The 15,167-nt window shown below is 49.1% G+C and overlaps 5 protein-coding genes across 5 annotated transcripts; 3 read left to right on the top strand and 2 right to left on the bottom strand.

Annotated features, from left to right (window-relative positions):
• Nucleotides 1-553: 553 nt before the first annotated feature.
• On the bottom strand, nt 554-2,242 carry TrAtP1_007939 (uncharacterized protein). The gene is made up of 6 exons (XM_066113728.1): nt 2,069-2,242; nt 1,796-1,914; nt 1,530-1,622; nt 1,312-1,465; nt 1,042-1,247; nt 554-970 (listed from the first exon to the last, which is right to left on the bottom strand). The coding sequence occupies exons 2-6, from the start codon at nt 1,856-1,858 to the stop codon at nt 836-838; spliced, it is 651 nt and encodes a 216-aa protein (XP_065969815.1). The 5' UTR covers nt 1,859-1,914; nt 2,069-2,242; the 3' UTR covers nt 554-835.
• A 2,505-nt stretch (nt 2,243-4,747) lies between these two features.
• TrAtP1_007938 (uncharacterized protein) lies at nt 4,748-7,045 on the top strand. Its single transcript, XM_014092735.2, has 3 exons — nt 4,748-5,451; nt 5,659-6,682; nt 6,776-7,045. The coding sequence occupies exons 1-3, from the start codon at nt 5,076-5,078 to the stop codon at nt 6,957-6,959; spliced, it is 1,584 nt and encodes a 527-aa protein (XP_013948210.2). The 5' UTR covers nt 4,748-5,075; the 3' UTR covers nt 6,960-7,045.
• Nucleotides 7,046-7,052: 7 nt separating this feature from the next.
• Nucleotides 7,053-8,315, bottom strand: TrAtP1_007937 (uncharacterized protein). The gene is made up of 4 exons (XM_014092734.2): nt 8,011-8,315; nt 7,869-7,941; nt 7,475-7,806; nt 7,053-7,414 (listed from the first exon to the last, which is right to left on the bottom strand). The coding sequence occupies exons 1-4, from the start codon at nt 8,164-8,166 to the stop codon at nt 7,286-7,288; spliced, it is 690 nt and encodes a 229-aa protein (XP_013948209.1). The 5' UTR covers nt 8,167-8,315; the 3' UTR covers nt 7,053-7,285.
• Nucleotides 8,316-8,662: 347 nt separating this feature from the next.
• On the top strand, nt 8,663-10,794 carry TrAtP1_007936 (uncharacterized protein). Its single transcript, XM_066113727.1, has 5 exons — nt 8,663-8,817; nt 8,896-8,986; nt 9,067-9,231; nt 9,282-10,270; nt 10,357-10,794. Exons 1-4 carry the CDS (start codon nt 8,714-8,716, stop codon nt 10,236-10,238), a joined length of 1,317 nt encoding a protein of 438 aa, XP_065969814.1. The 5' UTR covers nt 8,663-8,713; the 3' UTR covers nt 10,239-10,270; nt 10,357-10,794.
• A 100-nt stretch (nt 10,795-10,894) lies between these two features.
• On the top strand, nt 10,895-12,109 carry TrAtP1_007935 (uncharacterized protein). Its single transcript, XM_066113726.1, has 2 exons — nt 10,895-11,163; nt 11,257-12,109. Exons 1-2 carry the CDS (start codon nt 11,035-11,037, stop codon nt 11,749-11,751), a joined length of 624 nt encoding a protein of 207 aa, XP_065969813.1. The 5' UTR covers nt 10,895-11,034; the 3' UTR covers nt 11,752-12,109.
• Nucleotides 12,110-15,167: the final 3,058 nt, after the last annotated feature.

Genomic DNA, 15,167 nt, shown 5'->3' with positions numbered 1-15,167 from the left:
CTTTTATTAAGCCATAGCTAGGGTGTAGTACCAGATAACGTTTCTTTGAATAAAAAAGTCTTCATATTTTGGACGTGTGCGTGTATCTTCATTTTGCGGTCCCTATTTTTCTTTGCACCCCTTGGCCGTGTAAGCGTACGTATTATATGTGCGGACATGTCAAAATATGCAAGAAACAGGTGTTTTGGCTAGCTGTTGCTGCGTTGTATCAGTACTTGGCGAACAGGCCAGTATGAGTATTATTAGTATTAGCATACCCAGTAAATATACTTGCGTCTTTGCCAGGATTGGCTCAAGACCAGTAAAAAGCAAAGAGAGGTCTGAGCAGCCTCTTAGTAATACTAAAAGCAGTAGGTGTCGGGTAACTCAATACTACATGTAAGTAATAAGCTGTCATATGCAGCCCTGGATTTGCATAGCACCTTAGTACTAAGATAGTAGCAGTAGTTCGTACCTGTTTATAGCTTGTTTTCACCTGACTCTCTATTGGTACAATTGGTACCTAGGCAGTGCAAAGCTCACCCTCGTGCCAAGGGAAACGGGAAGAATAGTTAGAATGGTAATGTGGTATGAAATAGGTGTCTTTAATATGAAAAAAGTCTAGCTAGGTTAGGTTTTGCCGCAACTCCCCGCGGCGACGCCTCAATAATCTACCCCAAACGAGGTACCAAGGGTATTATAGCCTTGCCCTCTCCAATCAAGCTCCTGTGAACCCGGAAATTTCCTTCCTTTATCATAAACGGTCATTCCAGCTGCCGATGGCCAAATTCCCACGTAATCCGGGATGTCCCAGCATTGTCAAACAAAACACTTTTGTCGCCGTCGCGCGAGTCGTTTACAGATCATCGTCGGACAGCTCACCAGGAAGGGGCATGTTTGCGGCGTCGTCCATCTCCTTCTTGTACTGAGCCAGGAGGGCCTCGTCGACCTGGGCAGTGGGGGGAGCAAGAGCAGGGGCGGCAACGAACTCCTATATTGAGATAAAGTCAGCGCATGGTCATGGGGCGATTTTTTCCCCCTTGCATATATGGTGGTACGAACCAGCTGGGGGTTGCCAACCAGCTTGCGAGCAAGCCACAGGAAGGGCTTCTCGAAGTTGTAGTTGGACTTGGCGGAGATGTCGTAGTACTGAAGGTTCTTCTTGCGGTGGAAGGTAATAGTCTTGGCCTTGACCTTTCGCTCCTTGACGTCGACCTTGTTACCGCACAGGACAATGGGGATGTTTTCGCAGACGCGGACGAGATCACCTAGTAACCAACGAGTTAGAAGCTTTGGACGCGTTTTTCCTGACGGATAGAATGGAAAACATACGGTGCCAGTTGGGGACGTTCTTGTAGGTGATGCGAGATGTCACATCGAACATGATGATGCCGCACTGGCCGTTGATGTAGTAACCATCACGAAGACCACCGAACTTCTCCTGACCAGCAGTGTCCCAGACATCGAACTGAATCTGACCGTAGTTCTGATCACAATATTAGTATATGGGCGGCGGCTACCGATTCGCGGCGGGGAGTATTGGGACTCACCGTGGTGAAACCAAGGGGGTGAACCTCGACACCGAGGGTGGCCATGTACTTCTTCTCAAATTCACCAGTCAAGTGTCGCTTGACAAAGGTAGTCTATCGCGTTCAAAGCCATCGTTAGCGGGGGGTTGGACGTCAAGGCTGATATCGCCAAAGGAAGAGGTGAAAAAAATAATCGTTCGTTCGCCACACGTCAGGTGGAAAGCGTCGCTTTCGATCCCGGTTGCACGCGACGTCGATTGAAGGCCAGGACCCAAGAGTTAACACACCTTGCCGGTACCACCATCGCCGACAAGCACAAGCTTGAAGGTGGGAGTCTGTTGCTCAGCCATACTGAGAGGCTCGAGATATTAGCGACGAGCGTGTGGTGATGTAAACAGGCGGGGTCCTGCGAGATGGCGTTAGTCCGCTAGATGTCCAGTTTTAATCACAAGTAACGGTTCGTTCCAGCAAGTACACGTCTCAAACGGCCAGCAGCTCGCAGACGCAGACGAGCAGAGCAGAGGTGGTGAGGAAGAAAAAGTGATGTGTTGGGCGCATACCTGGTGGGTTTGTGGATGACGCGAGGATGGTGTGGACGTCGAAAACTTGCACCAGACAGTCTTGGACCTGAGTTCTTTTGAAGGCGGCGGGGAACTGGGACAAGGGGAGCAAGGCCTGCCGCCCAGCGTCAAGCGAAAAATTCAGTCGCCAGGGGTGGGTTAACCGCACGTGACATCACCGCTACCTGCTTGGAGCGAGACCTTGCTGGGCGCCCCTCCTCCCTGCCTACTTTTTACTAATTTTTTTTTTCTGCCGGCAGGGAGGCGAGAGTCGCTGGCGGTAAACGCTGCTGCTAGGCTGTCCAAGGTGCCCTGCACGGCCACCGCCTGCCTGTTTCAGGACCCGGGACCCATCTGTTGATTCTGGTTTGTTCTCCGTACTTCGTAGCGCAAATCTCTGATGCTGCCCTGCATTGCTGCTGCAAGTCTTGCCTAGAGGCTCCTTTTCAGCGCTGCCTCAGGTCCCAACGAATGTGCGGTGTACGATATTACAGAGCACAGCGCCAACAGTTGCCCGCTACGGTGTTTCGGTCACTGTGGTTACAAGTGCCTGCTCGCTGGTGTAAGTTGTCTGGCTCGGCTTAGTGCAGCCACCAGCACTCCATCTGCCGTCACCATGACAGTGATCAAATGAAATCCTCCATCAAGCGAAGCTGAAAGCAAAAAAAAATACTTTCAAAATCTGCTCATTTTACTAGACTCAAATTTGGATTCTATAAATTGTTCGTCCGGATAAAAGGTGAGCAAGCAGACAACCCTCCAGTACGAATATGATAAATTGACTGTTTACCCAAAGTAACAGCGAAAAGAAATAAGTAAATAGACAAATGGATAAACACCAATTGGCTATTTAAAGAAGAGAAACATTAAATCCTTTGGCTCGAATATCAGTTAACATCTCCAAAGGCTGAGCAAAAGGTGATATCAAGGTCATCATTAAAACCATTCCCTACCGTTATATATCCCATACACAAGGTCCTGAGTCGTCCTTAACTGAAAAGGCTGCCATGCTGTCAGTAGCTCCGCCATAACCGATTATAGGCCATTCCTCACTTGTGTAACTCCATCTCCAGAAGCAATATCAGAACGACGGATAGCTTCCATGAAAGTATTGCCAAAGCCAAGCCTTAGCCCTCCTTGAGCTCCATACTTGGCTATAAGCAATGATGGCTCATCAATATGAACAGTGCTATGAGGAGGATTGCGAATCTCTTCCTCTGTAGCGATGTCCCTCAGCAGCTTAATATGGTATAAGTCGGCGAAATTCATATGTGGCCTTGGGAGTCCTGTCCGTCCACGCCTATTTGCCTCAACAAGAGTTGAAATCGAGAAACTGACTTCATAAAAACTCTGTTTTTAAGTGATTCAGGTTGGTGGTGGTTAGGCGATAGCTTGATCAAAAAGTCCACAAAACACTCTTGAAGACGGATTTTTACCTATGTGCCTTCAAAATTTGAGTAAGAGCCTTATCCTCGTTGACGTGAAAATAGAAAGTCGCTATGACTTGATTATGGTCATCAAAGTCCGTTTCTGCGTCCTTGGAATCCTCTGAAATGTACCCCGTAGAAGTTTCTCAGTGAAGCTGTATAAGTGGGCTGATCTATTTGAATAACTTCTCTGGCAAGTTCAGATTGCTGGCCGTATGGTTCCAAGCCCTCTCTTTTTGAGTCAATAATCACCTGGAATAATCAGCACGTCAACGTCAAAAGGTCGTGGGGTTTTCGGTGGCTGAGAGGACAGAGATTCCTTGAAGAATAGTGAATGTATTGTAGTTCTCGGAAAGTATTTTGCGTTCAGCTGCCCTAGCTGGTCGAGTCCTTTTCCCTTTTTAGGCATGCTCCCAGGGGAAGGTGAGGGGAAAGGCAAAGAAACAAGAGGAGAGAAGAACCAGAAGGGCGACGAGAGAGGGGCTCAAAGGTCTCGGTACGATTGGGCGAGACCACGAGAATAAGGTCATCGGATGCCGGAGGCTGGTTTGACAAAGCGTGCTTGTTGGACATTATTTTTTTCCCATCGTGATCGTCTGAGCAATTGCTACCATATATCGTAACAAACGTGGGTTGTGAGATGTGCCATGATCCCTTGTGTAAGCCATTTATCACAGTACAAGGAGCTGATTCAGAGGTAAAAAGGCTTGGTCCCCTCTCATTCTCCGCATAAACACAAGATTTCCTTCCTCCTGGGGACATTGGGCAGGTTCCCCTGACATTTAGAGTCTGCACTTAAGAGCTACAATTCAAGGTCTGGCTTTACTGAAATGAGCAGTATCGGGGGAGTGCCAACACGGTACATTTACGCAATACATTAGCTATATAATGGGGAAGAATAGATTAACTCTAGCTTACTGCAAGCTCATCATGAAGGCAAGTATGTGAAGTCTGCTTTGCCCTTCATCTCCGCCTTCACTTAAGCTCAACCCCAGTTGTAGCGTTAGTCATCATCGAATTGAAGCTTGGAGCTATGTATGTACAAGCGAGTAGGTACCCGGATTGCAGGGATATCCTGGTACATGTAAATACGTCATCTAACAGCTACCGTAAGGAAGAGGTGGGTGTCTATGAAGAGTAAAAAATTGATTAATTAATCTTAGCTTTTGGTTATCTGTAGAAAAATTATACATCAGTAGTATGGACGTATATTTGATCTTGCCAGGAGGTAGCTCTTCATTTCTGAAGCTAACCCAATGGCAACCGGCGATGGCGGAGGAAAGCCACGGCAATTCAGTCTGCAAAGCTTCACCTCCACTAGGTTAATTTTTTCCCTCGTTTCATAGCTGCTAAGGGAAAAGCCGGGTCGTTTGTTGGGAATATGAAAAAGGCGTAGCCGAATATTTACTTAACCGGAATCTACGGTTTTTGCTTCTTTTTTCCCCCTATTCTAGAATATACGACTTTCATTAATTCCCTCCCTGTATACTACTAGTAGTCCAATTGGCCTCACCGCGCCCGTTTCGCTTCCTTGAGGACACACAAAGACAAGGAAAAGGGCACGTGAAAAGACACACAAAATGCTTCGGAGTGCATCGGCAAGAACCGCCTCGGTTGCGATCGCCGGATCGCGCCTATGGCTGAGAACAGCATCGGCTGCTCGTGCCTCCCCTCAGTGCACCCCGCAGACTTCACTTCTGCAAACCGCCTCTACGATTCCCACCAGCTACAGAGCCATCCACGCCACACGATCCAACATGGCCGACAAGCGAATCGAGAGCGACGCCTTTGGCGAGATCGAGGTGCCCTCGGACAAGTACTGGGGAGCCCAGACGCAGCGATCGCTGGGCAACTTCAAGATCAACCAGCCCCAGGACCGCATGCCCCCGCCGGTTATCACGGCCTTTGGTATTCTCAAGGGTGCTGCGGCCACAGTGAACATGAAATATGGCCTTGGTACGTAATATGCGAGCGAGTATATGTGTCGCAATGGGTACGATTGGAAGAGGGGCGGACGCTGGCTTTTGCGATTACAGCCTTTGCGCAGCACACAGCACACACCTCACACGAGTGTTGCGATGATTAGAAGATGGAGAAAGGGGAAACAGAAACAGCAAGATGCAAGAAAAATAAATGCTAACAACTCAATCTTATAACCGGCAGATCCCAAGATCGGACAGGCCATCCAGCAGGCCGCCCAGGAAGTTGCCGATGGCAAGCTCCTTGAACATTTCCCCCTCGTCGTCTGGCAGACCGGCTCTGGTACCCAGTCCAACATGAACGCCAACGAGGTCATCTCCAACCGTGCTATTGAGATCCTCGGCGGCAAGATGGGCTCCAAGTCTCCCGTCCACCCCAACGACCACGTCAACCGAAGCGCCTCCTCCAACGACACTTTCCCCACCGTTATGCACATCGCCGCCGTTCTCGAGCTCCAGAATGATCTGTTGCCCGCTCTCCACAGCCTTCGAGCGGCTCTTCAGGCAAAGGTGGACGACTTTGAAGCCAAGAAGATTATCAAGATTGGACGCACGCACTTGCAAGATGCTACTCCTCTCACTTTGGCTCAGGAGTTCTCTGGCTATGTTGCCCAGCTTGACTTTGGTATCAAGCGTGTCGAGAGCTCCCTGCCCGACTTGAAGCTGTTGGCCCAAGGTGGTACCGCTGTCGGCACTGGCATCAACACCTTTGAGGGATTTGCTGAGGGCATTGCCGAGGAGGTCAGCAAGATGACTGGCATCACTTTCCAGACTGCGCCAAACAAGTTCGAGGCGCTGGCCGCCCACGACGCCATCGTCCAGGCTCATGGTAGCTTGAACACCCTGGCCGGATCCCTCACCAAGATTGCCCAGGATATCCGATACTTGGGAAGCGGCCCCCGATGCGGTCTTGGCGAGCTGATCCTGCCGGAGAACGAGCCCGGTAGCAGCATTATGCCCGGAAAGGTCAACCCCACGCAGTGCGAGGCTCTCACCATGGTTTGCGCTCAGGTCATGGGCAACAACGTCGCTACCTCCATCGGTGGCATGAACGGCCAGTTTGAACTCAATGTGTACAAGCCGCTGATGATCCGCAACTTGCTGCACAGCTCGCGCATCCTTGCCGATGGCATGCGCTCATTCGAGGAGAACCTCGTTCAAGGCCTGCAGGCAAATGAGGAGAAGATTGCCAGCATCATGAAGGAATCGTAAGCAGCCTCCTTCTTATTCTCCCCCCTTCATATGTGTCCACTGTTTATGGTGAAAGGAAACATTGCAAAGCTAACAGTTCTCCTCAATAGCCTGATGCTGGTGACATGCCTCAACCCCAAGATTGGCTACGACATGGCCAGCAAAGTGGCCAAGAATGCCCACAAGAAGGGGTTGACGCTGAAGCAGAGTGCCATGGAGCTCCAGGCGCTGACTGAGGATGAGTTTGACACCCTGGTGAAGCCTGAGCTCATGGTTGGACCTAAGAAGGTATAAAAGCATCTTGGCATATGTGCCGTGTATCCTAGATAAAATGTATAATTAGCTTTAGAGGCTCATAAAAATATAATTATGACGATGTGATGAAGACGAAAGCGCAATAATTCTCTATTGTACTACAAACTTGAGTATCATTAAACTGCTGATATCTACGTCTGTGACGTGGTATTTAATACTGTAGAAAGGGGAAATAGAACACACAAAAATACATATTGTCATCCCCTAGCATGTTTACCTTTGTTTTCAGTCCACCTACACCTCGCCTTGATATTGTTATAACTGCCGATTACCATCCACGAAGATACCAACATCCTAATAATAAACTACAGAGGCAAGATGTGGCAGCCTAGCATCCCTCGTCCACCCCAATCTTTCCTCGGAGTCAACGTTAATCTCAGCTCTTGGCGACGAGCAACTCCATCGGGCCGAGATACTTTGATGAATACGTTTCCCTGTTGACACATAGTTAGGAAATAAAGCCAAAGCGGGCTATGGGACTGCGTGAAACATACTCCTTCATTACCCTGAACACATTCTGCCACCTTTTTGAGACCATCGTGATTGGATCGGTTCACGTAGCCAAAGTTGCGAATCTCATCGCCAGGTTGTAAGCCAGCCTGCTGGGCCGGACTGTTTGCCGCAACGGAATTAACTTTTGCAAACGGCTCATCCAGCTGTTCGGATTGGGAATCAGGCAAAATCCGGAGCTCCTCCCCAGCCGTGCTTGGGGCTGCGTCTCCCTCTTGGAGGTTGGCAAAATGCTCGTGGAGATACTTTTCAATCACCCCCATGAGACTTTTGTAGTCGTTACGTAGGCGTATGATGCGCGCTCTTGTTGTGCGAACTGTAGCATGGCATGTTAGATGGCACATTCTCTCAACGGGCGAATTTCCGAGTTATATATACTCTGGGCGATATCAAGATCTGCTCTAGGAAAGCCATCTCTGGTCAACAGCGGCGTTTCCATATCAACGCCATGCTAGCCATCTTATTAATGATAGGTTCGATGATTATCTGGATGGATGGATCACAGGGTTTGCTTGCGTACCGAATCAAGGACGCTTCCCAGGGCTTTTAGTTCTGCCTCCAAATCATCCTTCTTCCGCTGGAGTTCTCCAAAGCTCAGGTTCCCTACATCACCGTTTCTCTGACTCAAATTGGATGTCGGCCCTGAGGGCACGGTTGGCGCATGAAGGGTGTCCATTCTGAGCGGCAAATCTCATGCTCTAGCTGGAGCGTTGAAACCGGCAGAGGCTCAAAGGAAGAGGGAGTGTGAAGAGAAGTAAATGTATGGATGGCAGAATCATGTACTAAGAAGCTTCAATCTTTTAGAGCTTTGTCAGGCAGGCTGCCTGCTGTCATCGCCAGCAGCGAACATCCCAGGGCGCTCATTGCGGGGTCCAGGGACAGTAAAAGGCCTACGCACTCGCTGAAGCTTTTGCAGCCTAGCCGCTGAAAGCTTGCCCAAGGTCCTGGAAGCATTCTAAAGCTGCCACTACCCAACTATACTTTTGCGCCGCTTTGGACGAGCAGACGTGGAGAGTACTGCTGGGTAGCTTTTTGCCTAGTGCGCCCGGTGGGTTGATGGATGCCGGCCCAAGCTTGGCCCGTGCATAATTCTCGATACGAAGTCTGCTTGGCACTTTTGGCTAAGAGCAGCACAGACGTCACCTTGCTAACCTTTTTCTTCTATCTTACAAGCTTCGCAGACGCGCTCATCACACAATATCGCCACTGCGACTCGTGCTGCAATGGCTTCAGCAGGAGATGCTCGGCTCATGAAGTCGACCAAATTCCCTGCCGAGTTTAGCCAGAAGGTTGACATGCAAAAGGTCAATCTCCAGGTTATAAAAAAGTTTGTCACTGGGTCCCCATGTCTCTCTGCCTTATCATGGAGTTCCGACTTTTCCAGTGCTGACCGCAAATCTCACAGATGGATTGCTAACAGGATCTCTGAAATTCTGGGCAATGAAGACGATGTTGTGATCGAGCTGTGTTTCAATTTGATCGAGGGACCTAGACACGTGCGTTTGCTTACCCATTGCTCTTTGTTTACGACATTTTGAACTATAAAATCTGCCATGCTGACCATTGTGGTTGCTAGCCCGACATCAAATCGCTTCAGATACAGCTTACGGGATTTTTGGATAAAGAGACTGCGCCATTCTGCAAGGAGCTATGGAAATTGCTGTTAAGCGCTCAAGGCAACCCGCAGGGCGTACCCAAAGAGCTGCTAGAGGCCAAGAAACTTGAGCTGATGCAGGAAAAGGTTGGTACTTTGTTTATTTCCCACTGGAGCTAGATCTAACGGCAATCTAGATTGAGGCAGATAAAGCTGCTGAAACTGCCAGAAAGCGCCGCGAAGACTCCGACCGTCGTGACCGAGAAGTTACAGAGTTGAAAGATCGAGATCGCCGAGACCGAGCAAACGACAGGGGCGGTCGACCGGGCCGCCGTGGAGATCGAGCTTCCGAGGGCCGTGGGAGAGGAGGTCATGGTTGGAATGCAAACAGATCACGTTCTCCCGAAACTCGACACCGTGCTTCCGGGGACTCGTATCGTCGGGATAGCTATGTGCCTCCAAATCGCAGCGGCCGGGGGCGCGATCGTGGCTGGGCGCGACGGCGAAGCCGCTCGCCATCTGAGTCAGCGTCTGAGCGATCGCGTTCTCGAAGCAGCAGCATGTCTCGCAGCGACCGGGGCTCAAGAAGTCCTCCACGGCGCAAAGGCGGCCCCGGTCGTTACAGAGATTCAAGAAAAAGATCTAGGTCCCCTCGCGGAGATGCTTATCGACCAAGACGGCAATCGCGCAACGGTAGAGATCGTCGTGACGCTCGAAATCGACGCTCAGCTTCCTCAGAGCGCGCCTCACCTCCACCAAAGCGAAGACGGCAGTCTGCCTCCAGGAGTCGGTCAGTCGAGCGACGAAGACGTTACTCGGCGACTCCATCCTCTCGTTCGCGGAGTCCTTCGGAAGCGCGTAGCCGCAGTCCGGTCCGTCGACGCAATCGATCCATGGATAGCCCCCGGTCAAACTCGCCTCCAAAGCGCCGACGAGAACGCCGAAGAGGTGGCGGCGCTCATGAGTCTGGGTCGGATAATGACAACGGACGCCGCCGCCGTAATAATCGTCGCCGTAACGATAATGAAGCCTCAGCAAAGGGCAAGGAATCTGAAAGGCTGAGACGCAATAGCTCTTCTGCGCCCTCGTCTCCGTCAAATCATGGCAAGCTAGCTGATACTTTGGAAGATGAATCACGTGCTCCGAACCCTTAGCTACCCCTAAACAGCTATTGACAGCTCGAGATGTGAGTCAAGTCTTTTATTGATGGAAGAAGCGAGTGGCTGGTCTCTAGTTTCTGGGCTGACGCTGAATGATTGATGCGTGGTGAAGCATCAAACGATATAAAGCTCACTACTCCAAAGACAGCCGTGCCAGAGAGTTTTCCCAAGTGAGCTCTTGTAAAGAGAGATTAAGCAGATGAGAACCTTTGATACTGGCATAGAACAACAGCTGAGGCTAACTGCTGCTAAAGCACCCGTCTCCAGAAAAAGAAGAAGAAAATGGCACTCATACTTGCTTAGCAAGCATGAATGAGCCGAAAAGAACCTGGTTAGCTCTACCAAAGTACACGTTGGAAAGAAAAAGCGATGCCTGTTTGTAACTGCACCTGGACCAGTATTAATAAGTAGTAGCCCTCTACAGTCATTCCTCGCAGCATACATCTTTAAATAGGAGCCCGTAGAAGCTAAACAAGAATGAGCGCATCATCTAGACGGTAACTTATGATTGATATACATAAGTAATCACCTGCGCCAAGTTGATGATTCATACTTTTAGTATTGCGAGTGTTGATGACCTTTTAGCTGGTCTGCAAGGCCTAGCGGCAAGCAGCGATCAGCTGAAGTGGAGTGACATTCGCTGCGGCGCCTCTCAATCCCGCTGCCAGAACTTCGGTGCTACTTTTTCATGACAGCATCAAAAATACGGGTCGCCAACCTCATTTCATCCACAACTTGACGACCGCATCGCCGTGACGCCGACAGCCATCGAACATACGAGCGGCGGCGCATGGCTGATAACACGCAAGCATCTACATCTCGACCCGGCGAAGCGCAACCAACCATGGCAGAGTACAAGAAGGCGCAGGCGCGCGTGCGAGACTTGGTCGACCGCCGCAGGCAACTGGAACGGCGCCTGGTGAGTTTTGCCATTAGCTTTTTATACTTTTATGTTTATCCTTGTTATGGCGCATCGTTCAACATGCTAATCAATAAAAAAAATTCGTCATAGGCGTCGATGGAAGAGAGCATCGCCCAAAAGGAAACCGCCTATCTCGACAGCACCCCCAGCGGCAACATCATCACAGGCTTTGACAACTACATGAAGGGAACAAGTGGCGCGGCAGCCCAGCGGCGTAAGACGGGCCCGGCGGAACAGAACCGCGTGTTTTCGCGCTCGTCAATTTCATATCGACCGAATAACGGGGTAAGACCGCCCAGTCTGGAAGATTTATACGCTGAGGTATCATCAGCCATTATCATGTTCATCGAAACTAACTGGATATCTCTGTGTTTTCAGGACTCTTCGGCTCCTGGATCGGTAGGCTCGACTCCTGCTCCGACACCGTTATCCACCACGTATCGAGACAGCGCATCGGGCAATCCTACGCCAACTTCCGCGGGCGGGAATAAAGCGAACAAGCCTAAGAAGAGAGACACGGAGGATAGCGAGAATGACGCGCAGACCAATAAGAAGCGAACGAACTTTGGGGCTTCAAGGAAGTGATAGGGCTGAAAAGCTACTTGTGGCTATAACAAAATGTTGGCATTTTCGACGGGAGGCTCAGGGGCTTCTTTGGGGCACACGCATTTGTGCCTCCCTGGAAAGAGACAAATGGGTATAACATGGGCGTTTTTAGAAGGATGGCATGTGGTCGGATAGGGATACGACATGCACGGCGTTTGGGGGCAATGGTAGTTGATTTATGAGGTATTAGCGATTGCTCGGCGTTGAAAGATGTGATGAAAGCAAGATGATAGTAGCTAGATATCATCTTTGTTATCAATATCAATGTCTTCAAAGAACCAAGATTTCGTCTATGGCAGTTGGTTAAATTAATATACTAAGAATCGTCAGTACTCCATCAGGAAGGTTATTGTCCCGGACACTTTCCAAGGCTGCTTTCTCGCGACGGGTTGCCAGGGCTTCAGCTGTTTCGGCTTCTCTCCCGGTAGTTACTCCCACTGGCTTCTTTCTGAGCGGTTTCTGCACTTTTGTCGGTCGCAACTTAGCAGGTGGCCCAACAGGTACTTTCCCCCATGGCAGAAGTAGGTTGACTCTGGCAGGTTAACATGATTCAACTGCTACTACTGCTACTACTGCTACTACTGCTGCTTCTTGCCTCTTTCCATTTTGCCTTAGGTGTAGTGGACTCCTCCATCTATTCGTACCTTCCCTCCTCGCCTAAACTTAGTACTACGTATATATCCTAAGAGCCCCCCCAACGTTGAATAATATCCTGGCTTTCATGAACTTTTCACCGTCCTTCTACCTCGCTTTTTTAACCTATACCATAACCCATCGCGGCACCAATTCCTCCTGTCGCTTTGGTTCCTTCAGCTCGACTCCGGTTCCTTGCACTCGAAGCCGTGCTCTGTATTATCTTTTTTTGCTGGTCCAAAATCCCTCGACACCGCTTGGACCAATATCTTGTCCTGGAAAAGAGAGGCTGTCGACTGGCTTGCTCTTTGTAGTCATGTCTCTTTTATGGAATTACCAGAGGGACTCGACATGACGGAGGATGAACTTATTGAATATGCAGAGAAGCAACGCGTGCATCGAGCAGAGTACAGAAAGTGATATATTGCTAAGCTAAAGGCCAAAGACTTGGAAGGATACCTCGCACGCCACGCGGAGCTCAGCAGGATATATGTTGCAAAGCAGAAAGCCAAAGACTTGCAAGGATTTCTAGCACGCAGGCCCAGAGATAAAATGGCATGGACTAGTTGCTCGGCAATAGTACGAAACGCAGTAGCAGCAGCTTGTACGTCTGGGATTCGCGGCTCTACCGTCTCGGATTCCATGGCGAATAGCAACAGAGACAGAGTCCATGAAATTGCTGCTGGTGTTCGAGAAGGCGCTAAAGCATCAGCCAAGCACCGTTGCAACACCTGCGATATCAACCTCGCCTCAATCACAGCTCTCAAAAAAACATCTTAATACCAAAGCTCACAAAGAGCAGGTCAGGCTGTCACAGGGCGGCAGGCTAAAGGCAGTTTCTATGGAGACGATGAGATTGAGGGCATTCTGTGCAAAGAACAAGGCGAACAAGACACATCATTGTTCAATTTGCAACAAGGCGTTTAACACGAAAGGTCACCTCGACAAGCATCTGAAATCCAATAAACATTAACGCCGCAAGGCTGCCATGGGAGTAATGTAGACGTTATCAGATCAATATGGATATCTAGGAGTAATATCCCTGATTAATTAAGAATAAATGCCATGGCTGTTTACTAAATCTAGATTTTAATATAGTAGATATAGTAGATATAGTAGATATAGTAGATATAGTAGATATAGTAGATATAGTAGATATAGTAGATATAGTAAAAGTAGCAGTAAGACATCATCTCTAAATCTAATGAACTCTCCAGATCCATGAAGTGGCTTCCGACGCGCTTCCACCTGGGCCTGGAGTAGCCTATCTTCCTCCATCTTTTCACATTTGACTTCCACTTCGTGGATATATCTTTCAATTGCCTTTGAACTTATCCCGCAACTGACCCTCACTCATACCGATCCATTTCTCTGCCATCTCGATAATCATAGTTTTTGACATGTCGAGGATCGTCTTCGTCAAGATGTCGCTGTTTCTGGTATGGAAACTGCGGGGGCTTCCACTCATGATAGCCTTGGCCACAATGGATAGAAGTAAGCCCAATTCTTTCGTTATCACGCCTGAGTAATAATTCGTCTTATTACCCCATTCATCCCAGCCCGTCGTATCTGTTAAATGGGTGATGAAAATATGATCGTATCATCTCGAAGATGGCAATCTCTGGTAAAGAGCCAGTAAGCCATATTGGCAAACTGCACTCCGTGGACAGCTGTTGTGGCCACTTCTCGCTGTTGATGATCATGAAATGAATTCTTAACCTTGGGTTTTGCTAGTGAACCTTGCATGTCTTTCCGAGTCTATTCAATCTGCCGTAAATCTGTTGATTAGTTGCACAGGCTTGCGATCTGTGCCCTGATCCCCGTTAAGTTGATACAGTAGGTCACTGGACCGTCAACGCTTTGCTCTTAGACTGTGATGAGAGCAAGTAACATGTAGGCGAATGCAGGTTCACTCCAGTGCTCATCATGTTAGTTCTCACAATAAAAGTTTCTGCCTCGGAAATTGGGTACCAAGGCAAGCTGATGGACATATTGGTGGCATAAATCCAGAATCCTAGCAAAAATCGTTGTAGCGGTTAACCAAAGAAGCTAGTCAAACCTCTCAGAAGGCAAGTTAACAAAGCCATCTCTGCAGGTCCGCAAGAAGATGTGGGCCAACCCGCAATTATTGTCAAAGAGTAATAGATAGCTTCAGCACATGCTCAACGCCCACAGTAGGCTCGGTATTTATGCGGTGGTTTAGCCTCGCTTGTTCAGTCGCGGTTGGCGCCTGTCTGTCACGGATTACCGCAAGGTTTTTAACATGGAACTTGATCAACATTGTAGTCAAATTCCCCCAAGGTTAGTGTATAGGATGTGGGCGTTACGCCAGTCATATGTAATAAGAAGGCCTTCTTGATAGACAATGAAGTTGATCCCACCACTTTCTCTATTAGCTCGGGTCATACTTTGCTGAGGGTAAGTGAAGCGACCTGTGCTACTCCCGCCTCATGACCTTTTGAGAAAGTTGCCGGATGCCGAATTGGTTGACCCTGGGGTCAAAGAGAACTCTTTCTTGCATAATTTTGATTACTGAGGTTTCATGACGGCCTTCTTCTGAGGCTGCCGCGGAAGCTATGATATTGAGCACGATATGCTAGTAGCGAAGCCTCATATAATGGTATCTGGCCATACGATACCATATGGGTTTGAGCCTTGAGGTGATACGCCAGATGTTTGCATTGAGATGGCTGGCTGAAGTTGAAAATGAGCAAAGGTGGGTGGACTGGCAAAATAGAAGAGAAGCGAGTTAATAGAAGATG

Source organism: Trichoderma atroviride, chromosome 4 (assembly GCF_020647795.1).
Source record: "Trichoderma atroviride chromosome 4, complete sequence".
In the NCBI taxonomy this organism is placed as follows: Eukaryota; Fungi; Ascomycota; class Sordariomycetes; order Hypocreales; family Hypocreaceae; genus Trichoderma; species Trichoderma atroviride.
Note: the sequence above shows the minus strand (reverse complement) of the source record. Positions and strands in the feature narration are given on the sequence as shown.

Bases quoted from the DNA above. Each gene is read 5' to 3' on its own strand.
- TrAtP1_007936 (XM_066113727.1), top strand. From the start codon at position 8,714: ATGGCTTCAGCAGGAGATGCTCGGCTCATGAAGTCGACCAAATTCCCT. The intron at 8,818-8,895 runs GTTTGTCACTGG...CAAATCTCACAG, and splicing joins AATCTCCAGGTTATAAAAAA to ATGGATTGCTAACAGGATCT. The intron at 8,987-9,066 runs GTGCGTTTGCTT...TGTGGTTGCTAG, and splicing joins TGATCGAGGGACCTAGACAC to CCCGACATCAAATCGCTTCA.
- TrAtP1_007939 (XM_066113728.1), bottom strand. From the start codon at position 1,858: ATGGCTGAGCAACAGACTCCCACCTTCAAGCTTGTGCTTGTCGGCGAT. The intron at 1,466-1,529 runs GTGAGTCCCAAT...TATTGTGATCAG, and splicing joins ACCCCCTTGGTTTCACCACG to AACTACGGTCAGATTCAGTT. The intron at 1,248-1,311 runs GTATGTTTTCCA...GTTGGTTACTAG, and splicing joins GAACGTCCCCAACTGGCACC to GTGATCTCGTCCGCGTCTGC.
- TrAtP1_007938 (XM_014092735.2), top strand. From the start codon at position 5,076: ATGCTTCGGAGTGCATCGGCAAGAACCGCCTCGGTTGCGATCGCCGGA. The intron at 5,452-5,658 runs GTACGTAATATG...TATAACCGGCAG, and splicing joins GAACATGAAATATGGCCTTG to ATCCCAAGATCGGACAGGCC. The intron at 6,683-6,775 runs GTAAGCAGCCTC...TCTCCTCAATAG, and splicing joins GCCAGCATCATGAAGGAATC to CCTGATGCTGGTGACATGCC.
- TrAtP1_007935 (XM_066113726.1), top strand. From the start codon at position 11,035: ATGGCTGATAACACGCAAGCATCTACATCTCGACCCGGCGAAGCGCAA. The intron at 11,164-11,256 runs GTGAGTTTTGCC...AATTCGTCATAG, and splicing joins GGCAACTGGAACGGCGCCTG to GCGTCGATGGAAGAGAGCAT.
- TrAtP1_007937 (XM_014092734.2), bottom strand. From the start codon at position 8,166: ATGGACACCCTTCATGCGCCAACCGTGCCCTCAGGGCCGACATCCAAT. The intron at 7,807-7,868 runs GTATATATAACT...GCCATGCTACAG, and splicing joins AGATCTTGATATCGCCCAGA to TTCGCACAACAAGAGCGCGC. The intron at 7,415-7,474 runs GTATGTTTCACG...ATGTGTCAACAG, and splicing joins GTGTTCAGGGTAATGAAGGA to GGAAACGTATTCATCAAAGT.